Source organism: Peromyscus maniculatus, chromosome 22 (genome assembly GCF_049852395.1).
Source record: "Peromyscus maniculatus bairdii isolate BWxNUB_F1_BW_parent chromosome 22, HU_Pman_BW_mat_3.1, whole genome shotgun sequence".
Classification (NCBI taxonomy): Eukaryota; Metazoa; Chordata; class Mammalia; order Rodentia; family Cricetidae; genus Peromyscus; species Peromyscus maniculatus.
Window position 1 is genome coordinate 56,141,002 of NC_134873.1, and position 25,526 is coordinate 56,166,527.

Genomic DNA, 25,526 nt, shown 5'->3' on the forward strand with positions numbered 1-25,526 from the left:
CAGTCTATCTCCCTGCCTCAGATGCCCCTCGGGGCATTAGCTCTTTGGGGCTAGGAGGCCCGTTAGCTTCTAGGGGCCTCCAAGGGAACACATTTCAACCCAGGGCCTTCAAGTAAGGGCATTTCTGTCTCCTCAGCCACCAGCTCATGGGAGCTCCTTGCCTTCAGGAGGGAGGGTGCCTCTGTGCAGGAGGAGGCCGTGAGGAGGGCTGGAGGACAGGATGGGGCCTGGGCTCTGGTGAGATACTGAGGTTTCAGGGCCGACAGCTCCTTCTGTGTTCTATCTAGCAGGCCGGTCCTTGGTGGACAGCCTGTGGGGAGCAGAGCAGGTTCAGGCAGGGAGGGTGACGTTAGACAAGGACCTCTTTGGCAGAAGGAGAGGGTCGGAGAGGGGACGCTGGGAGTTATCGGCAAGGGTGTGGGGCCAGAGCTCAGCTTTGCCAAGCGCAGGCCACCAGAGTGTATGAGAGTCCTTCCAGGCCCCGGGCTGTCCCCTGCTCTGCAACTGTTGTGACTGATCAGTTACTCTGAGATCTTGGAAGAAGGAAGAGTGAACATTAATGAGAGAGGGCATTAATGATAATGTGTTTGGAGCGAAGCGGGAGTCCTGAATGTCACCAGGTGATAAAGTCAGATGAAACGCTTGTAGCCTTAGCACTGTCCTTGAAACGTCTCTGTAGGTTCGAAGTCTTGCCGAGTGCCATAATGAACACGAGGACCTTGAGCCTTAGGATGGCACCCCCACACTCATCTGGACCAAGGCTTTTCTGTCTTTGGAGAGAGCTTTGTGGGTTTGGGGGAGGTCGTTTCTGAGAGAGTGGTCAGTCACCTGGCTGTGGCAGCAGTGACACGTGACAGGGGGTGGCTTTGCAATATGGGGCCTGTGATGCTAGGTCCTTACCTGGTATCCCCACCGTCTTTTCCAAACCACCTCCCACCCACAGGCAACTCGGGACGTGGTACTGAGTCGGTCACCAGAGCAGGAGAAGGACCGGAAAGTGAGCCTGCAGAATGCCTCAGCCATCTATGACCTCCTGAGCATCACACTGGGCAGGCGCGGCCAGTACGTCATGCTCTCTGAGGTAGGGTCAGCCGCCCAACCTCCCTCACTTCCGGGGAGTTAGGTCATTCATAAAGGGAAGCACACAAGGTGACCATCTGTCTTGGCTCGCTTGCCGCTTTCGTCTCGGTATGGCCTGCCTCTTCCTAGCGTTGTGACCTTGGCAAGCCACCCTAGCCTCGGTCACCGATTCATTGTCTATGGGGTGGGGGTTATTAGAGATCTCCCCTCAGGGTGGTGAGGAAGACTAGGTAAGTGACAATCTGAGAGCCCCACCATGTCCTGTGATAATAAACACTAGTTGTTATTTTTATTGGGTGGTGTCCTTTCAAAAACATGGTCGCAAATCGAATGTCATTTGCATGTCAGAGTGACCCTATGAGATCGTTCCTGTATTATGGAGGCAGGGACCAAGGCTGTAGAGATGTGAAGCATTGCGCAGCCAGCATGCCACGACAGGGACTGGATTACCCCTGTGTTTCCAACAGGAAGGAAGCTGCCCTGCAGCTCTCTGAAGGCAGTGGCTTAGGTAGTGGGGCCAGTGCTGACCGACCACTTCTTCCTCCCCAGTGCCTAGAGCGAGCCATGAAGTGTGCATTTGGAGAATTTCACCTCTGGTACCAAGTGGCCCTCTCCATGGTAGCTTGTGGGAAGGTAAGGCCCAGGGCTGTTGGCGGGGTGGGGGTTAAAATCTGGATTCTGAGGGGCCTCCGGTCCCTCCCAGGGGTTTCCCAGGGCTGGAGAGATGTGTGTTGACTGGGAACTGACCCAGTATTAATATGACTGTGAACGTGGATGGGGAAGGCCCTATATGATACGTGCTGGTGATGGTGAGTGTGCCCACATGCAGGTATGAGCTTGGATGCTTCTCTCTTCCTATGGTCCACCACAAGCGTATCACAGCATCTCTGCTGGTGTGGCTCTAGGAGAGAGGAACACTACTCCTGCCCCCAAGTAGGCCTGCCTGTGAGTTGGGAACCCTGCCCAGGAGGGAGAGCTAGCTGTAAGGTGGCGGGGCGCAGCAGCCACCCACATGGCAATCTGGAGGGGAGGCTATGTGACGGATGTAGTGAGAGGTACCTGGGTGGGGTCAGCAGAAGAGGCCAGCGATGCCCAGAGCACGTGGCAGGCACCGGGGCAGGCATTCGCCCTCCATCTGCCCGGCCCCTACTTCGGCATCCCTGATTTTTTCTCTCCGATCAGAACTGCACTTATGTAAGCCTCTATTTTAAGCAGCGACATGAAAGGAAAACCTTTCCGGAGCCGGGGGCCGAGGGAGCTGGGGCGAAGGATGCTATGAATGCAGGAAATAAGGTGGTATGAGCTCGCAGATGGTTCCAGGAGCTGTAAATACCCACGGCCCTTTCATGGGGCTGAGGGAATCCCTCGCCCCCTGGCCCATCTGTGCCACATTCCATTTCTAGCCCCGCAGCCGTCTCCGAGGAGGGCCCTCCCCGTGTGCCAGTGCCGCCTCCACAGATGGAGGAGTGCCAGGCAGCCCTGGGTCTCTGCAGTAAGACAGACCAGGGCCTGGCAGGGAGGGGGAGGAGCCACCAGGTGCTGCAGTCTTGTTAGACTGCAGCGAGAGGCCGCCGAGCGCCGCCAAAGTCAGCGGGGAGTCTCCTTGAGCATCCTTTGCTGGGCCTCCGACTTTGCCGCCACCTCCCAGAGCGTCTTGAAGTCACAGCGTGACCTACTGGCTCTGCCCGGCAGGGTGTTGGCGGATCTCAAGGAGAATTCAGAACACAGACAGGGGCTGGCCTTACAGGATTAGAGGCACTCCCAGGCACCTGGCAGGACCACATAAGTAGAGAGTAGATGGGGGGGGGGAGGGCGTGGGGGGGGAGTGTGAACCAAGGGGAGGGCCAGAAAGATGAACCCAGAGTAGGTGCGTAGGACTTGAAGGCACCAGCCTGTTCCTGCCTAGGTAGTCACAGTAGGCTGGGGAGGTGTGGCTGGAGCTTATGCCGATCCTCTGCATACAGCAGCGTTGAGTATCGTCTTCCTGCCTCCCCCAAACAGGAAACACCTTTAGCCTTAGAATAGCAGTGATGGAGATAGCCTAGAGCAGGGCACTCACTGTTCTGTGGATTTTTTTTTTTTTTTTAAAAAAGCTATCGCCTTTAAAACACAAAACAAAACAAAACCCACAAACTATCCATGGAAGTTAGCTTTAATTTTGAGGGAGTTCCTGGAGAATCCAGCCTCAGGAAAAGACACCACAATTGTCTGGGGACTTGAGGGGTCTCCCACCCCCCTTATGGAGAAGCTGGATGCTAAGAGGTCCAGACAGCTTAGCATCCCGCCTCTGGGAAGCCATTCCCTGCTCTGGCTCCTTGGTGATCCCGCAAGGTGGGCGTCCGGAGTTGGAGTGGTCAGTGAATTTCTTATATGTGAGGCTCCACCCGACATGCACTCGGTGCACTGTGAGATTGTTCTGTAAGGAAGGCATTCTCCAACCGCCCCCTGGGAATCCTGCCTGCCAAAACCATTGGCCTGACTGCCCTGGGCAGGCCTCAGGGGAGGGGCCAGAGCTCGCCTTTGCCAAACCCAAGGTGGGAGCCCAGGTTCTGCACCTTCCAGAAGGTGAGGCCGGGTAGATATAAATACGCCTGGTGTCTCGCCCCACGGGGATAACGGATGAGTTCTGTGGCATGATTTAGGTCGCTCCCTCTCTCTCGGTCTCCACGCGGCGGTTGCATTGGCTGCGTTGCTAGGTAACCAGCATGACAAGGGGGAAAAAAAGAAGCCGGCTGCTCCTACTGCTGGGTCCTCAGACGGCTCCTTAAATAGCAGTGTTTTTTGGTCTGCGTGGGGGTGGGGTGGGAAGGGGTGGGTGGATTGGGGAGGGTCAGGACCAGAGAAGCTGGTGTTTCCAGAATGCGCAAAGGTCAGGCGCCTAAGGAAAGCTGAGGAGAAGCCTGAGGCTTGCTGGGGTGTGTGGGTCGAGGGACGGTGGTGAGGGACTTAGCGTGGCATTCCCAGGAGAGGGGCCCTGAGGAGGTGGGGCGGGCAGCCCTCTTGCTGCCTTCTGGACTGGGTCCTCCCGGGAGGCCCGTCACTTTCTGGCCCTTTCTTGTGCTCCCCCTGTCCTCTTGTGTTGTTCGAATGATGGGGGATTTGGGCGTTTGTCTCCCTAGCTGCCCTGCTTTCTGTGACCTCCCTAGAGGTCTCCTCGGGCTCCACCACCCCAGCCTGGTACTGTGAGCCCAGTACAGGCCCTGGATGAAGAGACCTACAATTAGCCTCATTGGTCTATTTTCTGTTACTTATAATAAAACAACCAAGGCGGAGGAATTTATAATGAAAAGAAGCTTATTTGCCTCATAGTTTTGGAGCTCCAGGCCAGGGTGCCAACACTGGCTGGGTTCTGGTGAGGACCTCAAGGTGGATGACGTCACAGGAGTATGTGCAAGTGGAGAAATTGTAGAGCCAGACAGGAAGCCAGGTGGGAAAGAGCAGGCCGTGTTCACTTTATACCAGTCCCTTGCAAGAACTAATTATGAGGAAGATGTCCAGTCCTTTTAGGGCACACACAGTGACCTAACCAGGTCCCACTGGACCCTCTCATGTGCTAACCACTCTGAGGTTCAAGCTCCAGCACATGGATTCTTGGAGAACACACTCAAAATATATGCATATCGCAGCCCAGTCAGAGCCCAAGGAAATCTGTAAGACTGGGGGGGAAGGAAGTTCTTCCATAGATGGTGGGGACGGGAGAGGTGAGCTGGGGGCGGGGGACCCACACACTCCAGTCATAGCCTACTGCAGGCAGATGAGCCTGCCCGAACCCTCTTTTCCTTAGTGGCACCCCCAGAGTTGCTAGGGGGTGAAGAAGAAGGCTAGGTTAAAGTGAGGAGTTCAGCCCACAGTGGGACCCAGGACTGGTAATGGTCCTAATCACACACATACACCTGAGGGTCACAGGTAGGAGCTTCCATGACAGGAAAGTAACTGTTGAGTTAGTTACCCTCAGAAAGTGCTGGGTTCAGAAAGCAGAAGTTTCCAGAGTACACACACACACACACACACACACACACACACACACACACACACACACACTCACAAACACCCCTCCATCTCTCCAGGAAACCAGCTTCCTCTGGCCAAGGTCATCACCACAGAGGCCACACAGGGTAGTGTTTAAGAGTTGGGCCCAGGCTGTGTTCAAACCCTTGCTTAGTCATTTACGGGCTATGTGGCTCTGACCCAGCCTCCCTCTCCTCTCAGCTGTAAGGCTGTCTGTCTGGTAGGAATGTTATGACAATCCAACACTCTCACAGAGGAGTTAGCAAACTTTCCGTAAAGGGTCGGGCAGTAGTCAGGTTCGACTGACTATTAATAGTCAGTCTCTCTCAGCCATTCCACCAAGGTGGTATCGTGCAGCAGCCACAGATAGTCTATGAACGAACAGGCATGACTGAGTTCCAGTGGGACCCTATTTACAAAAACAGGCAGTAGGCTAGATCAGCCCACAGGTTCTTTCGGCAGCCCCCCACTTAGAAAAAAAAAATGCCTGGCACATGGTAAGATCTGGGGTATTATCTGTCATTCCTCTTGGTATAGGTGACGTACCTCTCTGGGCCTGGATGCCCTTCCCTTCTGGCCCTTCTCTGCCTATCCTCAGCAAATCCTGGTTGCGTCCTGGAGCCCTGTGGGGCCTCCACTTCCTGTCTGGAGGGTCTCTCTGCCCCCCCATCTCCTCACCTTCCTCCCACCTCCTCACCTGTCCAGTCCCGTCACAGCAATCTTCTCTGCGTACAGGCTTAGAGGGGCCCTGTCTGTTTCTCAGATCTCTGTGGTTCTGATCCGGATTCTTTTTGGAAAGTTTCTGTTTGTTATCCTGTTAACTGTTCTCATGTCTCCAGAGGGTGAGGTTCATCATGGTCTCCATTCTCCAAACAAACTCAGAGGGGGCCTCGCTAGGCTCCCGCTGGGCTCCCCTCCTGGTTCCTAGAAGGAAAGGGGTACAGAGCAAGCACTGTGGGGAGAACCACCCCCGAGGGCATAGGGCACGCCAGAGTTTGGGGAGCTAGCGTGGTCAGTGATTGTGTTCTCTACCCTTGCTTCTGCAGTCGGCCTACGGCGTGTCCCTGCTGCGAGAGTGCATGAAGTTGCAGCCCTCGGATCCCACGGTGCCCCTGATGGCTGCCAAGGTCTGCATCGGGTCCCTGCACTGGGTGAGTGAGCTGCGGGGGCGGGGGGGGGGGGGGGGGCTCCAGCAAGTGGGAACGAGGTGGGGGGGGCGGGTGTGAGTAGAAGAAAGGGTCCCACTTGTGGGTAGGGACGGGGGGGGGGGGGGGAGAGTCTCTGAGGACCCCCTAACTTTGGTCTTGACAGCATAGCCCTTTGAAATGTGATCCCCAGAGGGTCAGACCGATGGAAAGGGGGGTTGGCAAGTCCTCAGAGTTACCTAGACCAGCCCATTGGAAAAGAGGCTGTGGATGAGTTCATAGTTAACAGAGGAGGGGAGGGGTTGATCTCAACCCTAGCCCGAGAAGAAACAAAGATGGCTTCCTCGCTATCCCTTCTTGGTTTTTATTGCACCCCTAGGCCTCTTTCCTGGTCCTACCGTCTGCTCCCCACTCTCTACGGGGGCAGCTTTTAGGAGACTGTAGCTCCAAGGGTACTTCTCAGCTGATGGTCTTTGCTGGAGGGTCATGAAGGTGCCCCCAAAAGATCAGTGAGGAAACAGAGCCTGGAGCCCCGAGCCCCCGGCTTTTGATGAGCTCAGACCCAGGGCCCTGGACCCTAGGGAGTACAACACTAACGTTATCTCTCACCGGTAACTCTATCCAGATCATCTCACTGTCTTCGGCCCCAGCCAGCTTCCCGATGTGAGGGAGAGGCCTTTTTCTATGCTCTGAGTGACACAGAACAAGTTCCTCATCCCTCTCCCTTGTCATCTTATACCCCACACATGCTTCCCAAGAGGCCCCCATCCCTTCCTCTGCATTCTAGATCCAAAGTCAGCACCCACTCTTTTGTAGGTGGCATGCAGCTGCAGGCTGCAGGCTGCCGAGTCCCGGGCCAAACCCTCGCAGCAAAGAGGGCTGGAGGTGCAAAGGGCGGTTACCCAACCCCCGGTCAGACTTCCTCTTAGTCCAGGACTCCTGAGAGGAAACCTTGGGCTCATCCCTTCGTGGCAGCCCAAAATACCCATGTCTCTGGGAGCAGGGCTGGGGAGGGCATATGTGCTCCCCCAAGCTGCCAGCTCCAAGGAGCTGTGAGTCCACCCAGCCAATGGCGCCCTTGCCAGGAAGCCCTAAATTTAGGTCTTCCCACCATGGAGGAGCTGTTTCCCTCCGCAGCATGATTACAGTGATTATGTGCATTCAGATTACATGGTAATAAAATTAGGATCAAATCAGTCCAAATTGAAATCAGATGAGTTAGGAGCAAAGGAATCAATGACAACATAAATAGAAAAGCCCAGAAGGAAACTTCAACAGGCAGACTTGTCATCAGAAAAGGGAGAGAGGCAGTCTGTTACCAGGGGGTCAGGGTTGGGTGGGTGGGGTGTCAGGACACAGGTCGGAGCAAGACTCTGCAGGTGAGTAGGGATGAGGGCAAGCTGCTGGAGACTCAGAGGCCTCCCCTGCGCCCCCACCCCTCGTCTTTCCCTAAAATTAGTTTTCCTTTGTTTTTATTTCAAGTGACAGTGTTCCTCCCCGCCCCCCCATTGTATGTCTGTGCACCATGCGTGTGTAATGCCCACAAAGGCCAGAAGAGGGCGTCGGATCTCCTGGGACTGGAGTTACAGAGGGTTGTGAGCCAGGATGTAGGCTCTGGGAATCTAATGGAGACCCGCTAGAAGCGCGGCCAGGGCTCTGACCCGCTGAGCCGCCTTGCCAGCCCCGCTCTTGGACCTCTTAGGGTCCGGTTTGTCTCCCTTGGGCGTGGACTGAGCTGAGGTATGAACTGGGGTGTGATCCTCTGCGCTTCTCCAGGACAGAGCTGTGTCTTCTCCTGAGGCCAGTGGGGGATGCCGGTCAGTGCCCGTGCCCCTTCCCTCCAGGAACTCTGTCCTTCACTAGGAACTTTGCCTAGTATGGGCTTTGTGTCCGGTTAAGGGCCTTCTCCTCATCTTTTGCCATGCACTCTGGCCACAAGGCAAATTTGGGGTGGAGATAGAAAAGAAGATGTAGATATTGTCTCGGATCCCTCCAAACCCAGTTATTTAAAACTGATTTAATTTAAAAAGTTGGAGCCCCTTTAGGAGGTGCAGAGGACCACACAGACAGCGGAAGAGGTGGAAGCAGGCGTAGGTAAGCTCCTGTGCAAAGGCCTGTACTATCTCTCACAGGTTTCATACCCCCGAGGGAGCCGCATGGGTGCAGGAAAGAGCGTAGGCTGTGGAGAACAGATAGGGTTCCAGCCCTTCAGTCTACCTTACTCACTAGCTTGTGTGACTTGGAGCGAGTGACTCGCTCTCTCTGTGCCTCAGTTTCCTTGTCTATAATCTGGGGACTGGCATGCCCACTAGTAGGGTGGCTGTGAGCCTTAGGAGGTGGTGTGTGTGTCTGCATGGCACTTTGCAGGCATATGACAAATGGTGGCCATTCTTCTTCTTAGCACCTTCAAAATAGTAATCACTTAGAAAGGATATGCCTTTGCTTTCGACTTCCAGGCCCGGGAAGATGGATTGTTCACGGAGCAGGGAAGGACACCCGCTCTTTTGGCACCATCTTGCAGAAGTTAGAAAGTGCCCATTACACCCTGAGGAAAAAAATAAGAGCAGATTTTCCACCAAGTAGCTCCAGGTCCTACAGGAAGGGGCTCAGGAGAAGCTGGAGGTCTTTAAACAGAGCCCTGCAGTCTCAGAATGGAATTCTCCCCAGTCCCTGGGAAGAGAGAAAGCGGGTGGAGAGTGTGGGGCGGGATCCTCTTTGCTCAGTGCAGGTGAAGGAGGCTGCCCGGAGACGGAAGGCAGCCCCGAGCCTCAGCCAGTGTGCCAGCTCAGCCGAGTCCGCTGCACGGGGGACCAAATTAGGAAAGCCTCGGAGACCAAGGCACTTGGGAAGGCACAGAGTGTTTCCGTACTTACAAAGAGCAAGACCGAACCACCGAAGGGGCACGCTATGCGGTGCGTCGTTCTTTCCGAGTATCGGGGTTGAGGAAACTGAGGAAGTGCTGAGGGCAGCTATGAAGCCCCCAGAACTGCCTGGGGTCACAGTTCTACATTTGCTGAATGGCTGACCGTGGGGTGCGGATGTCATACAAGCTCCCTGTGCCTCATAGTCTCCTGCCATGGTGCTATGACGTGGCTGTCGGGCCCCAGGCCGTTCAGAAACACAGAGGCAGGGAGGACCTTCCCTAGGTGGCCATGGCAAGGTCACCTGGCTGCTCCGAATTTGGGCGTTAGAGTCAGTGTCATAGTGGGCTGGGGAGGAGACCACACTGGGAACCCCTCATCGAGATGTATTTTGATGAGAAAGAGGGCCTCATGCCACACTCTTGAGCTGGTGGCAGAGACAGCATCGTCCGGGAGGCCACAGGAGGAAGTGTCTGGAGTCTGGACCTGAGGTCCCCAGCAGGAGGAGGCTGGCAAGGGTTACTTGGTAGACATGGTGTCGGGCAGCTGGGAGATGGAAACAGTGTTTTCAGATCATGTGTCAAAGACTCAGTGGGCTGTGGAGTAGAACACTTGGAAGAGGTTGGAACATACTCTGACTTGCTGTCCTCCATGGAATGGGTGAGTGTATAGTGGGTGGTCTTTGGTGGCAAATGTGTCCTCGGCCTCAGGTGGGGGGTTGGAGAGCGTATGTACCTGCGCAGCAGACTGGGCAGTTCTGCCGGGTGCCTGCTTGTCCTGTGTCATTGAGGCTTTTCTGGGATGAACCGCCAGGCCCGGAGACAAAAGGCAGGCTGTATTAGCGTCCTTTTTTTTTTTTTTTTTGGATTCCGAAGGTCCTTTAATGCCGCTTGCAAATTTTTCAGTGCAATGATGTGTGGTTAATATATACGTATACACACATATATGTGTAGTAATTGTGGCCTCTGTATGTATTACATGTACTCACGGCTATTCATCTTTGACAATTAGGCAAGCACACTAATTAGAGCATTCACATCACACCAGTCCTCCCAGCAGCTCTCTGAAGGTGACACTGTTGTCCCCATCTTACAGAAGGAGGAACTGAGGCCCGCAAGTTAACCTCAAAGGAGTGGAGCCCAAGCAGTGTACTCAGCACTGTCCTCATCCCCGAGCTGCCCCTGCCTCTGTGAAGAGAACTGACCTGGGAGTCAGGAGCTGTTTTGGAGCCTAATTGGGCTCCTGGCCCTTCAGAGCCGAATTCTAAGGCTTTCAGATTGCCCCACCTGCTTTAGACGAAGAGAGACTGTGTACCTAGGAAAATGTTTTGTTTTCATTCGGTTTTCACTCTGGCCATGACAGCATTCTCCCCATTTGCTAGCCAAGGCACCCATGTTTATTAATACCATGTGTAATTATTGTATTGTACACTAACTTACTTGGAATTAATACTATTTTTCCTATATAATTACTGCAATAAATCCACATGCAGAAGGGCCGCTTTGTGGGTGGCAACAGATCTCAAAATAATGTTGGCTCTGTAGGGAACATGGTACATTCAGGAGTCTCGTTCTTTGCACTGTGGGTGCTCCGTTCCTTCAGGTTTGGGGGACGGGTGGGGGTGTTGTTTGTTTTGTTTTCTTTTCTTTTTTTTTTTTTTTTTTTGCACATGGCTCATCATGGCTGTGTCCAAACTGGGGACTCAGTCCATTCAGTTCTCTGTGCCCTCTGTCTCAAGCAATTCTGCCACCCGCCGGGGAGAGGCTTTACCTGGGCACCCTCCTCAGCTGTGACCAGCAGTCAGAGGGAACCAGCTTACGTCAGGATATGAGTAGGGTCGGGCACTGCTGGAAGCCAACGTGGAGTGTGACTCTCGCCTCCACTGGACCGCCTGTGTGGTTCCCTAGCTGGACGGGATACCTGTGCCAGGAACACGGTTGTCTGTCTGGCGGTGTGGAAGCGGGGTGGGAGTGGGAGGGAGATGCTGGAGGAAGCTGCCCTGGGAGCTGACATGTACTGGGTGAGACATAGACATCTTGCTGTGCATGTGGGAAAGAGTTGGTAGAGACACCTGAGAATGGATACAGCCTTAGCCTCAGCCCTGCGCCCCAGCCAGCCTCCTGGCGAGGGGTGCCACAAAGTGTTCATAAATCCCCGCTCATGTGCCTTCTCCTTGGGTCCCATGTTGAGGGTGATGTGTGCTCACATGGCCCGTGCCAGCTGGGCCTTTTCCAACTGGACCAGTCCCTCTGCTCCCAGGACGAAAACAGCCCAAGGCCTTTTTCCCTTCAATGTTCAAGCTCACTGGCTTCCTGCTCAGGAAGGGAGGGAGCGAGCTCCAGACTGGCCTGTGTGGCAGCCTGCCTACTCTGCAGGGCCGGCCATGTTCAACAAGGCACATGTTCCCAAGGCCCAGCCAGCCCTGGCTCCCCTCTGTCTGCTGAGCGGGTCCTCCCTACAGAGACCATGTGAGGAGGGAGCCACACATTCTGGCCTGTTTTGAGTTTATACTCTCAGCACATCAGGCTTTGGGAGCTGGCTCTCCCAGGCAGGGAGTGTCTGTCTGTCTGTCTGTCTGTCTGTCTCTCTTTGGAAGAGCTGGCACCTGTGACCTTGAGTACTGGCTCCTTGGAGGGGCACAGCTCCAGGGAGGTACTTCCTGGTGTAGCAAACATCTGGCCCTTCTGCTCAGCAGTTGTGTGGCCTGGAGAAGTCACGTTGCCCACAGCTCCAGCGTCAGGAATTGTTCTGTTTATACTTGGGGCTGACACTGTCCCAGGTCGGTGACTCTGCTCCCTGTCCTGCTCAGGACAGCAAAAGGCCACCCCAGTGACCGCTACCCTTTCCTCTTTGCAGCTGGAAGAGGCGGAACACTTTGCCATGGTGGTGATCAGCCTTGGAGAAGAAGCAGGAGAGTTCCTGCCTAAAGCCTACCTGGCCCTGGGTCTCACCTACAGCCTGCAGGCCACTGATGGTGAGTGCCAGGTCCCAGGAGAACAGGCCTATGGACGAGGCCTCGGGATTCCCAGCTGCCTCCAAGGGGTCTCGTTCCACTAGTGGTCCCTCCTCACTACTGTCCACTGACAGGAGCACTCCTCTGGGACATGTGCATGCACACACACACACACACACACACACACACACACACACACACACACGCACACGCACACCCCTCAGTTCCAAGAGTTGCTCTTGGAACTACCTACCTACCCAGCAATGGGCCATTCCTTTTCATGGGCCCAGGTCTGTCACCATGTAGGTCCCGCCCAGCCCACACTGCCCTCTGTGGTCCTCCGGGTACCTCCTGCCTGTAGTGCCATCAGCCTTCTACCCCACTGCGGCTTCCTTCCAGTCCTCACGGGCCTTCACCCTCAGCTCTGCGGCAATCCTCTGGGGCCTTTGAAGTCCCTTCTCAGACATTACCCAGTCCCAAACACCTAGGGGAGTTTCATATGGCTCTCATCCTCCCTGCCCCAGGCCTGCTATTTCGTTCTCAGCCCTTCTAGTTCAGCCCAGTGCCTCCCCCTTGGACGGGCAGACACCTGCTTTTGTGTCCTTCAAGTCTAGAAGAGAGGGAGCAATGACCCCCACCAGGCTTTGCCCATGTCCCCTAGTGCCAGCCCCTGTGTGTAGGCTCCAGGGACCCTTGAAGCCGTAACAGGACCGTCTGGTATCGGCTGTCTTCTGCTCCTCACACCCAGAGGCATGGCATCTTCAGGCACTGTCCCTTAGTCACGGCAGTCTTCTGTGTCTTGAACCCTGTTACCCGGACCTTAGGGTTTGCAAACCGGGCCCTGCTAGGCTCCTTCCTGCTAAGTTCCTGTGCCCTGGGGGTGGACTAGGGAGATGCTTGCACTTCTTTAGTGACCCCCTGATCCGTCGTGTCTCCTGCAGCCACCCTGAAGTCCAAGCAAGATGAGCTGCACCGCAAGGCCCTGCAGACACTTGAGCGGTGAGGAGACGCCCGCCTAACCTTTTGCTTCCTCACGCGCAGAGCGGTAAAATGGAGGGCCCCACAGGGAGGTGTCACCCTCTGAGATGGGTGTCTCCGCCTTCCCTTTTATGGATAAGGAAACCATAGGCCAGTTGGTCACCCGGCAGGCAGGCAGGCAGGTGTGGGTTACTGTGTCAGGTGACCTCGCCCTCAGCACTGGGCACTGGGGTGCCCTGTGTTCAGCTCGGAGCTGGGTCACTACAGCTGCCGGGCCCAGCCCCTGCTCCCGGGGCTCTCGGGCTTCCACTGGTACCGCGATACTGGACAGAAAGCAGGAAAAGCAGCCTGTACATCATTGGATCTCAACATGTAGGCCATGACCCCTCTGGGGGTCGCACACCAGACGTCCCACATAGCAGATATTTCCATTACGATTCATAACAGTAGCAAAATTACAGTTATGCAGGAGCACTGAAATCTTTTTATGGTTGGGGGGTCGGCGCACCATGAGGATCTGTAGTAAAGGGTCTCCGCGTCAGGAAGGTTGAGAACCACTGCTCCATGGTGTCCTGCAGGGAGCAGGGCCTCGGGAGTGCTCTCGGTGTCCTCTAGCCTGACCACACCAGAGCTGCAGGAACTTCCCACCCCCAGCTTCTCAGAGAGCTCCTGAAGTCAGGGAGGGAGGAAGGCAAGAAGCTCCTTCATCCGGTCCCGCCTTGCTCCTCCCTACCCCGGTCTGACCCACCGTGTCCCCCACACTGAAGTGGCAGAGGGTTGTCACTGGGGAGGGCCTGGCTCGGACTCCTTGCACCCATGTGATTGGAGCATATGACACCCCAGCCTCCCTCTGGGTCAGGTTGTTCCCTAACCAAAAAAGCAAGATATTCCAGCCCTGGGACTCCCCCACCTCCCCTTGCCAGTGTTGCGTTCCTGGGACGTCTTGCTCAGATGGGCAGTTCAGAGGCCCTGCGTCCTCCTCGGGGCAGTATGAGTGTCCTTTAGGAGGAAAGCCGTAGTCAGACTAGCCGATGTCCACAGAGAAACAGCCAGGCTGCCTGCCGTTCACAGATGTGACGCTCTCCTCCCCCATCCCTGCCGTTCCTCTGAGATCTGCCACCTTGGAGATCCCCTACCTCAGCTTGTGCCAGCCCTCCATGAGCCACTGTCCTCTACCATGAGCTGCCTGGGGACCTCTGCCCGGGCCATGCCCTGCCATCTGGGGGGGGGGGCTGGCACGATCTCCCACCATATTGCCCACCGCACCCGGCACAAGATGGGCGCGCCGCGCCGCTGACCGTAACTGATTTTCGGCTCTCTCTCCCCTGCAGAGCCCAGGCACTGGCGCCCGATGACCCCCAGATTATCTTCTACGTCGCCCTGCAGCTTGCCCTCGTCCGACAGGTGTGTTCCCAATCCTCAGGTCTGTGGGGCTTCTCACCTCCTCTGTGTGACTGTCTGTCCGTCCGTCCCTCAGCACCCTTGCCTTTCATGGGAGCATCTTTGTGTGAGGGGTCCAGTGAGGATTCGGTCAGTGTGGTTACACCTCGGCCCGCTTATGATGGGCACACAGAAAGGGTTGTTCAGTGCCCTGGCTTTCCTTAGAATACGGCAGTCTCCTGAGGAAGGGGTAAGTGACCACAGCATCATTTGTTCGTGTCCTGCCCCCCACCCTGGACATGGGCAAAGCGTGATTGGCACGTGGGGCTACTTCTGGATGGGTTTCTGTGTGACCCCCAAAGCTTTCTCCTGACCCCAAAGACACCACTGCAGGCTCCTGACTTTGGGGGTTCCCTTTGCCCTACCAAAACCATCACCACCCTGGCCACCAGCAGCAGCTCTCCAGGTAGAACCACCTTTGCCCGCTTGTGATCTGGGAGGTCAGTGTTACTCCCCTAAACCATGCCTTTCAGAGTCTCCTTTGATCTCATGCACCCTGAAGCTCTCTGGGTGTCTCTGGTGGCCTTGACTCAGTGCCTGCTGGTTCTGACTGGGGACTGTAGGTGGCCTGAGGCCAGGCTCTGGAGAAGCCTCATAGGCTCTGTCTACAGCCTGGCACGGTGGTGCACTCCTGCAATCCTGATACTTAGGAGGCTAAGGCAGAATTCTTGAGTCTGAGGCTAGCCTAGGCTACAGACCGAGCTCGAGGTCAGCCTGGGATGCACTGCAAGACGATGTCTCAAGAAACTGACCAAAAGAGAAGAAAAGAAATCCCCATTCGTACACGGACAAGAGAGGGTAGCCCTGGAGTGGCCGCCGCTTCATTTCCTCTACAACATCCCGTGCAGGGACAACACGACCTCATTTCACGCCTTGACCCCAAGCTCACCCTGCCCCAGCTGAGAGGCGCCTGGCCCATTTGGAGACAGGGCCCCCGGGGTACCTGGACCCCTGCCAGGAGGCTGGTCTGATGATCACCCCGACCTTGGAGCAGCTGGCCAGCTGTTTCCTCTGACTCAGGAGCAGTGGGGCTCGTCTTCCTCCCTCCTCACCCTCCCCTGGAGCCCACACGTTCGGGGGTTCGTGACTTCCCCCTGCCCGGCAGTCCCACCACCACCAAAAGCCCTTCCTCCTGCCTTCCGCCTGGACGCTTAGCAGTGCTTGTCCAGCCTGACTTGTCGGTCTGAATGCGCCATCTCCATCGTCTCCATCCCCTCCGAGTCCTTCTGTCTCAGCTGCTTTCTACCCAGCGGTCCCCCACGTCACTGCTCCCGCTTTCTCTCCTCCTCTCCCTTCCTCTCACACCACCTCCTCCCCTGTGACTCATTCATCCCTCCGCCACCTCCGCGATTTATCCACGATCCTGACTCCCAGGCCCTGCTCACTGAATGCCTCTCCTCTAGGAACATCACTCAGCTTCTGGGAACCGACGGAAAGTTACCTGAGACCGCTCTATTTTTAGCCCCCTGTAAAGGAACCTGGTGCTTTTCTTTTTTTTTTTTTTTTTGCCAATTACGTTAATGATAAACCTTCCGTGATGCATTTTTTAATCTCTTCAACTATTCACCCGTCTTTGATGAATGGCGCCCATCTTCCAAAAAACGATGTTTGTTAGGCCAGTGGGTTCTTGTGGACACCACATCTAGAGAGTCCCAGAAGGTTGAGGACCTTGAGTGGACTCCTAAGGTAGTATCCTCTCCTGCTTGGATATCTGTGACTTTCTGCCTAGAGCATGGCTGGCTGCCCTGAGCTGTGATATCTGGGGTTCGGATACCCCTCCCAGGATAATGGGGTCTGTTTTGGTGAGTCACGGGGCAAGACCAGCCTTGGAGAGTCAACATATGCTAAGGCGGTAGCCACACTGATCTTATTAGCTGCTTCTTCACACTCTCCTTGACCTACGCACAATTCTGGACTTGGCACTTAGTGGCCAGGAGGAGACCGCGTGCTGGGCCTGGCACGCTGGGAATGCAAAACACCGTAGGGAACACGAGAGGTTGGTGTCTCAGGTTTGCTAAGGAGCAAGACTCTTAGAGGCTGTACGCACTGGTCAGTGGTAGAACACGTACTTAGTGTATGAAAGGTCCTGGGTATAGTCTCTGGCATTGCATTAAAAAAATTTATTTTTGGACTAAAGAGTCCTGATGTGGACAGAGTCACCAAAACAAATGCAGCTGCCTTGAGCACATGCCCTTGAACTAGGAGGAAGAATCCTACAGTTTTTGTTGCGGGGTCTCGGGAAGCTTAAGTGGGGAAGAGAGGCTTTGGGAACGCCACTGAGCTGGGTCTCTGCAGGATGTGTCTCATACCTGAGCCTTGGAGCAACCACAGGGGCCTGACCACTATAGAGGACATGCAGACCAGAGAGGTGTGTCTACCTGGCCCTAGGTACCAGCAGAGCAGTGGAGGAGCTGGGGGGCACTTTTGGCTCTGTGAGGGTGTGAATAGGAGGGGTATCTCTCCATCAGTGTCCTGTTCCTGTAAGGTGTTTACCCCACTGTGGCGTGCGTGGAGAGAGTAACAGAAGAACCTGTGCGCTTGTCCAAACAGGCCATCCTAGCCCTCCTCTCCCATGCCTGTGTCTCTCCCGGTCCCCTCTGGTTGTGCAGTCACAGTCTCCGCACACACGAGAGGCAGGTGGCTGAGAGGAAGGCAGGGGGATGGATGGGCATTTCCACAGAAGCAGGGCCTTGCCATGAGGGTGCCATTTACTGAGGCAGCAGGGAGAACACGCCTCATGCATTCGGGGCAACTGAGCCGAGTGAATGCCCGAAGTCTGAGGGTGGAGATGATGGGCTGGGCATTACCGTACTGCACTCTGAACCTGCAGCTTAAGGAGAGTCGGCCTACATTAGTAGTTCTCAACCTGTGGGTCACGCCCCCCCATCACATTTTATATCCTGCATATCAGGTATTTTACATCACGATTCATAACAGTAGCAAACTTACAGTTATGAAGTAGCAACAAAGATGATTTTATGGTTGGGGCAGGGGGGGGGTCACCACAACATGAGGAACTGTATTAAAGGGTCACAGCGTTAGGAAGGTTGAGAGCCGCCAGCCTACACTGAGCTCCTCACTCACCCAGTGTGGCATTAGCAGGCTGTGTGGGTCTAGCCTGTGCTCACCAGCTGAAACACCAACCTCTCAGGATAGGGATGCTTGAGCAGACAGGGTTAGAAGGTCAGTGAGCGTGTCCACCTGTACATACCAGTTTAATCCACCTCAGGTAAGCCATGAGCCTGATGTGTAGGACATGGAATTCTGAGGCGCAGGGGCTCCCAGGCTGCTGTGGATATCGCTCTGTATAAATAAAGTGCTGATTGGCCAGTAGCCAGGCAGGAAGTGTAGGAGGGACAAGCAGAGAAGAGAATTCTGGGAGGTGGAAGGCTGAGTCAGGAGCCGCTGCCAGCCGCTGCCATGAGTACCAACATGTAAGATACTGGTAAGCCACGAGCCATGTGGCAAGGTATAGATTTATGGAAATGGCTTAATTTAAGATATAAGAACAGATAGCTAGAAGCCTGAGCCATTAGGCCAAACAGTTTAAATACTATAAGCGTCTGTGTGTTTAGTTTATAAGTGGGCTGCGGGACTGCCGGGGCTTGGCAGGAGCCGGAGAGAAAACTCTCCAGCTCCACCATATCCCTGATGTGTAGGACATGGAATTTCGAGAGGCAGGGACACCCAGGCACAAGAGACCCAGACCTTTCAAATTCACAAGTACGGTGTTGCTCTCTCTAACACCCCAATAGTCCCCCAAGAGCATGCTCTTTGGATTCAAATAGCGGGGCTCAGGGGGCTGGGAACAAGAGGCTGTCTTGCGTGCCTTTGCTGGAGGAGGAGGAGGTAGTGGGGGATGCAGGACCACCTGGCAGGTCACACTGGACAGTGAAGGAGTTGCTGCGGTCACCAGGACGACCCAGCCTCCTTTGAAGGAGCGTGTTAACACTGGTGACGACCATAATTTCTTTCACTCTTTAATACTTGTGGAAACTCCCCAGCCTCTGCCAGGCGCTCGCAGGCCAGGCCATGTGAGGAGAGTTGGCTGAGCTTACTGACCTATGTGGCTGAGCAGGGGGTGGGTGGAGAGGTACTCAGATAGGATGGAGAGCAGCATCCAGGGTGACCTATGAATTCATCCCGAACCCTGTTGTACCCCATACAACTTCTTCAACAGAGGAGACCATCTGATTTTTACCCCAGGCCCAGCGAGGAGCAAGGGTTTGGCAAGATCACAGGGCCGGGGTGGATGGGTCGTCTTCCTTGCCTGTCTGCAGGATTCTCAGAGCAGTGGGAGCCTGCCCCCTTCCCACCCCCAACCCCCAAACCCCACACTCAGCCCCGGGAAGGGAAGGGAGGCAAACCCAAGCTGTAAACACTGGGGCTCTGTGTGGCAGCAGGTCTGCCGCACCTGAAGGAAAGGCTTTGCTTTCCTCTGGAACCACCCGTGGTAGGTAGCTGCTCAGACCTCTACCACTGGCCGCATCCTCCTTATCTAAGCTGACTAGAGAACCACACTGACTTATTAAGTTGAAAAAACACAAAGTACAAAAGCCAAGCCTCACCTCTAGCTGGGCCCCACACGCCCACGTTGGAGGACACACCCTCCTTTTTGCCATCCCTCCCTGCTGCCTTTGGCCATGCCCACACCCCACCACCACCTCCCCAGAGCTCCCCTTTTCCCCTGCCTTCCCCCTGGGTGGGACTCTGACCCGTTGGCAAGGCTCTGGGGAAGGGGTTTCCACACGTGGCAGGCAGCCTGTCCAGGCCCCCAACTCCTCCCCTTCAAAATGCTCGCCTTTGTCTCCCCAAACCCTTGCCAGGCTGCCTGGTGGGAAATGTTTGATGAACACCCTGGTTGCCGCTGGCCCAGGCTCCCTCGAGTTGAGCTGAGCCGTGAGCTGGACTCTGAGTCGTGGGTAAGGGTCCCTGAACTGACGGGCTCTCTTGGCAGATCTCCAGCGCCATGGAGCATCTTCAGGAGGCCCTGACGGTGTGCCGAGATGATGCCAACGCCCTCCACTTGCTAGTACTGCTCTTCTCTGCCCAGAAGCATTACCAGCACGCCCTGGATGTCATCAACATGGCCATCACCGAGTACCCTGAGAATTTCAAGTGAGTCTCCTGGGGTCACTGCTGGGTGGAGGGCTGGCTTGGTTATTGCACAGTTGCCTGGGCACACCTCAGTTTGGCACATTTTAGCCAGTACACAGAGAATAAGTGTCCATTGCTTAGACACTTCCTGGGTAGAGGGACAAGGTGGTATGGGAATGACAAGGGGCCGTGGCAGTATGCACAGAGGATGCTTGGTAGGGATTAATAGCCCATAGTGCTCCTGGGCCCCCCCCCCCATAGAGGCTGTGGGCCCAGAGGGGAGAACTGCTGGACTACATGTGTGCAAAGTTTCCCACCCAGCCCTCCAGTCCAGAGGGCACCACTTGGTAAGGCATGAGACTTAATCATGGCCCTGACACAGCTCGCCAAGGATGAAACTCTAAAACTAACTGGGAGGACAGAGGAGCCATCCTTTACTGGAAGCTGGGGAAGTCATCATCTTCCTCCAGGGTGGCCCTGCCCCTGCCTGTTTACTGCACCAATCACATGCCCTGCGGGTTCCTAGCGCAGGGCTCACACTGCACTGGGACAGGGCAGCAGCCGCAGGTGGAGCAGGAGTCGGTCTCCTTCCCCTACCCACCACAGAGGACCTATTGCCATCAGACCAGGACATCAGGGCTAGCCAGGGCAAAAGCCACATCATGGCTCTGTGAAGGGATCTAGGAGGAGGTCATGATTTGATGACCCCTGCTTCTCCTTGCCCTGACTGTCTGCTGGATGAAGTCTAAACCACCCCAGCTTGGTGGATCCTATCTGGTCCTCCCATACACACCCCACTGTCCTGCCCCAGTGGATCCCAGCTGTTCATACGTAGCCAGGTATAAGTCAAGTGTGTGTCCGCTTTGGTAATCCATCCGTGTACTGAGGAATAGCCCTGATTCTGAGCCTTGCTCCAGCCTTGGAGAAGTGATAATTCACTTTATAAGACACACCATTCAGGAATTATAAAACACAGATAAGTCAGGTGTGGAGAGTAGGAATCCCAAGAATAATGCAGCAGTACCAGGTGGTAGTGTTTTTATTTTATTTATTTTTAATTAAAAAAAAAATACATTTATATGGGGTGGTACACACATGCAATGGCACCTGTGTGGACAGCTTGAGGTAGTCAGTTCTCACCTTCTATCATGTGAGTCCCGGGGGATAGAACTCGTGTCTGCAGGCTTGGCGGTGAGTGCCTTCACCCACTCAGACATCTTCCCAGCCTTATGATTTTTATACATAAAGAGGAAAGAGGAGGCCTGTCCTCTTCGCAGTGATACCTTGCTTTTTCCAAGCGCCATCCTTACCTGCCTGGCAGGTCCTGACTCGCCGCTGCGGGCACGTGTGCCATCATGTGTGTTCTCTACACGCTTGCACATCTCTGTGTGTGCCTGTGCGTGCATGTGTATCTACTCTATCAGTTGGGCTAAGTGGGAAAAAGAAATGCTCAAAGAAACCAAAGCTTAGAACCCTAGGGTAGGAAGAGAAGGAGCTCCCTGCCCACTGCCAGGGCTGAAGAGAAAAGGTACCACAAGGGCCATTGTGCTAAATGTTGTTCTAGCCCCAACTCCCTTCCAAATGAGCTCTTCCATGGAAACCCAAATGTGAAAGAGGGAGGAGCAGGGCCACTCCCTCCCACCCCTGGGTCCCCCACTTTGCTCCTCAGCATCTCTTCACGGCTTCACAGCTCTGTCCTAGCCCCGAGCACCTCCCTGACCTGCTGTGGAAGGCTAATGCCCTTGCTGAAAGTCTAATTGAACCCCAAGCCATGGGAGGTGTACTGGGGTATTATGAGATCTATTCCTTTGCTTCCCTGGACCACCCCAGGAAGATGCTTCCTCCCAGTGGCTGTCTTCCCATCTTCCTGTTCCCAGGGGCTTCCTCCCCATCTTCCTGCTCTGAGGATGGTTGGGCAGCCCTCTCCCTCCCATGTGATGTGAGTGAGCCCCACTGCTCTACGAGGCTGCACTCTCCACACCCTCCTTTCACCTCACCTAGGTGTGCCCTGTTCCCCTGAGTGTCCTTACAGGTGGACAGAGAGGTTTTGAGCTCACACCACATCTATCCTCACCCCTTCAAGAGGAGCCCCATGGGTGTACATGAATGAGAACTTTTCCTACCTGCAGGCAAGGAGATAGCTTTCAGCGGGTTCTTAGATGGGCCAAGACCCCAGAGAGGTAGTGGGGTGTAGACTGTGCTGTTTGCCATCGCGCAGCCTAACTGTGTCCACTCCCTGGTGCTTTCTTCCAACCCCTGTGTACATGTTTGTGTGGAGCTGCCTGGAAAATAGTCTCTGCTTCTGCAGGCAGAGCCTTAAGGGGGCAGCCTATGCCATAGGAACTGCTCACCCCCAGAGACATCACACTGCATCGAGGGACCCTGCACGTTCTTATTCCTTGTCCTACAGAGTGGTCTGCAGGGTAGCGGGGAATGAGTGTATTCTACCCCGAAGAGAAGTCCGCCCCCCCCCCCCACTCAGTCTGCTCAGTTAGGAAGGGTCAGATGAGGTAGAGAAGTCATTCTTTATCATGAGCCCATCAGTTCCCAGACTCGGGAGCTCTGCTTTGATCTGATCTGGCCCTAGAAGGCTACAAAACTAACCGGAAGAGGAATTCATGGGATTCAGGCCACGGGAGTGTGAGAAAATAAATCTTTCTTATAGAAAAAAAAAAATTATACACATACATCCCCAGTTCTATTGAGTGACCATGTCCCTTTGCAAATAAGTCAATACTATTCCCCACAGATGAAACCCTGGAGTACAAAAACCCATGGATTAGCAGGAAATGTCATTGAGTCCATTACGGGTCAGGGATCACTGGAAAATGTCATTGCTCTTCGATTGACTGTGCGTCCTGCTCCTCCAGCTGCTCTCTGAGCTCGGAACAAGCCATGTGTGGCTCCAGCTGTTGCTAGCAGTTAATTAAACAGCCAGTCCAGTAAATATCACTCAGCAAAACAACAGACCGCACCTCCTTGGCCTGACCTCATTGTCCCGAACGAAGTCTATTCTTAGGGGATACTTACAGGCCCATGATGTAGGCTGTCTCCCACCGAGCAGCGTGCAGCCATTATCCTGGTGGCCAGGCCTTCTGGAGGCTTAGCCTTTCTGCAAAGTCATCAGTGCCACAGACTCAAGAACTGTCCCCCAGGGGATGAAAGCCAGCAGGTCCGTGTAGGGGTACCCGCATTGCCGCTGCTTGGGAGTGGACCCCCATCTTATGAGTTTATCCCAGTGGGAGAGCCAGCTAGGCCGCTGCCCTGGAATTACTTCTGTTACCTACCCATGCCAACCACAGCAACTTGTACCTCCTTTAAAAAAAAACAAAAAACCTGCCCCGCCTCCTCTGCGTCTGAAGTGTACTGTGAAACACAGACTGAGGAAGGTCACGGGCTGATGGACAGCTGTCTCTAAGGTCAGCGTGTGGAGGGGATGCCACAAGCGGTCTCATTGACACCTGGAACTGAATGTGTGCAGTGAGCCAGGAGCTGAAGGAAGGGGAGACAGAGGAGGCTGGGCCAAGTAGTGACGCAGCCCTGGGGACCAAGGCAAAGCTTTGTGGAGAGGTCACTGTTCCCCCACGGGCACCGGGCACCAGGTAGGCACACAGAGCAGAACCCAGCTTTTGTGGAGTCCGTTGTAGAGAGATCGCTGATCCCACACAAGCACCATCGAGGCATGCGAAGCAGAACCCAGCTTTTGATGGAGTCCATTGTAGGGATCGCTGTTCTGGCACAGGCTCGAGGCACCATCTAGGCCCACAAAGCAGAACCCAGTCTTCACAGAGTCCAGCTTCTGAAAACCCTTCTGACTCAGAGATTAGGAAACAAAATGGAGGGGACCTTGAGTTCCATGCTGTAGGATGGATGGCCTTTGGGTAGTGTGGCTCAGGCTTGAAAAGGGAGAAACGTGATGAGGCAGAGACGATGCCTCCTTGGGGACAGTGTGAACCTGGTATGATGGGAACCAGATACCCCTAGCAGCTTCCTGAAATCCCCTGGGCTTCCGACTAAGCCCGAGAGACATGTGCCAGCTGGCCAGGAGGCCCAAGGCCAGAAGACCACAGGCTTCCTGTGGGGAATGTGAGAATTTGGATCAGGTCCAGAGTTGTCTTTGCTGGTCCTTCCTTCTCATGGAAGAGGCAGCTGGGGAGCCTGACCAGGAGGGACAGGGATACGGGGCGGAGAGGAATGGACCGCTGAAGAGCATGCTTCCTTGAAGCCATGAGCCCTGTCAGGCGATGGTTTTAGGTAACACATTCCTTCAGCTTTAGTCAGGCCCTTGTAGTGAAGGTCACCATAGAAACCAAACAAAGTTCCTAGGCTGATGATGGGAGCTTTCCAATAACGAAGCTGTCAGTCATGTCCCCTGCCCAGCCCTGGCAGCCTGCCAGGCTGACTTTGAGGGCCCAGGGCATACCAAAAGTGACTCGGGAGTAAATGTGTTCTCTCCCCTGCTCCACAGTGGGCAGGGCCACCCACCCTTATCCGCCAGAATAGCCACTCCTGAGAGCCCCTGCTGGCCCAGCCCCTAGTCCCAGGAGACTTGGGAAGACCTGAGGGAAGGTGTGTTGGAGCCCCAGAGGCACTTGCCAGGGTAGGAACCATATAGCCCTCTCTACAAGCTCCTGCTCGCCCCAGATAAACAAATGCAGTACGCAGCCATCTGCCCCGGGAAACCAGGGCTGTTTTGGAAAATGTTTGAGGTGAAATAACTAGGTATTAACTGGGGCCAGACTGTAGCTAGAGCCAGTCGAGGCTGAAGTTGAACCTCCAGGGCATTTCTCTGAGCCACCTGGCCCCCTTCACCCATTTTTCAGGTTGTGTGTGACATATTTCTGGAGGTGCAATCCTCCAAGCAGAAGGGATCCAGAGTCCTGGGACTCCTGTTAGCATTTCTGCCTTAAACCCAGTGTGTTTATTTGATTGTTCTTATTAAGGACTTGTGGCACATCAAAAGGGATGCTTAAAATACCAACACTCACGGAGGGGGGTTGGAATCAAAGGTATTAACGCACACATAGTTTATCACTTTGCTGGGTTCATTAAACATGCTTGGCTGCCGCCGTGCGTGCGTGGGGACGGCAGCCAGGACTCGCTGGCCATGTGGCCGAGGAAGTGCTAAGCCAGGCATAATCACAGCACCGTGGGATCCTTCTCAAAGGTCAGCTCCTCCTTGGCTGAGCTGACTTGACATTCGGCCTTTCTCCTCCTCGCCTATCCCGTGAGCACCTCTGGTCTCACCCTGTGTGACTTGAGAGGCCTCTGCCCGCCAAAAGCAGGGCTGGCCTGCCTCTTTAATGGGAAAGCTGTATAGACCAGAACCTGCCCTTGTCCTGCCTAAGGTCTCCTCAGTCTACCTGGAACGGCAAAGCCCTGTGTTCTGTGCTTTCTGTCCAAGCCTGGCGAGGCTATTGGGAGTTTGTCTGGAGGTGGCCTGTGGGGGAAGGAAGTTGAGGTTGGGAGACTGGGCTGGTGGAGTCAGCCAGCAGTCGGCACTGCACACGGATGGGAATGGCCCTTTCAGAGCACGGTGTGCCATGTCCACGGGCTGGGGCTCCTCAGTGGTGGAGCAGAAACTCGGAAGGACAGGAGCTACTCCAGGAAGCTGAGACTTTGGGGCCGCTGCTTTTTAAAGAGTCGGATCGAGTTCAGTTCATTAAGAGGTGCAGGATCATTGTGAGCCTTCAAGGATTAGGGAACAGGGGTCACAGTAATCCTCCGCACCAGGGAAAAATCATTAGCTTTGGGGTTAAGGACTGCTAAAAAGGATCCCTTGAGTGTTAAAGATTAGTCTGGGGAAAAGTAATAAAACCGGGACTAGGGATGGCCCCTCCTCCTTCCAGGGAGGCCATTCTTGTTAGAGTCCCTGTACACATCACTTCATCAAAGAGCATGTGGGTGTGTAATCCGTCCTTTGCCCCTGTGCCTTTCCCAGAGCAGTGGAATTTAGAGGATCTA

At 54.8% G+C, this 25,526-nt stretch overlaps 1 protein-coding gene across 3 annotated transcripts in view; it reads left to right on the forward strand.

The window, feature by feature from the left end:
• Ttc7a (tetratricopeptide repeat domain 7A) overlaps window positions 1-25,526 on the forward strand; it is a 113,974-nt gene that overhangs the window by 56,040 nt on the left and 32,408 nt on the right. For all 3 annotated transcript variants that reach the window (XM_076559192.1, XM_006986488.4, XM_076559193.1), the window contains 7 exons: window positions 944-1,081; window positions 1,630-1,713; window positions 6,135-6,239; window positions 11,951-12,068; window positions 12,989-13,046; window positions 14,357-14,429; window positions 19,423-19,583. In XM_076559192.1, the coding sequence (XP_076415307.1) occupies window positions 944-1,081; window positions 1,630-1,713; window positions 6,135-6,239; window positions 11,951-12,068; window positions 12,989-13,046; window positions 14,357-14,429; window positions 19,423-19,583 (737 nt within the window). The remainder of the gene's footprint in view (window positions 1-943; window positions 1,082-1,629; window positions 1,714-6,134; window positions 6,240-11,950; window positions 12,069-12,988; window positions 13,047-14,356; window positions 14,430-19,422; window positions 19,584-25,526) is intronic.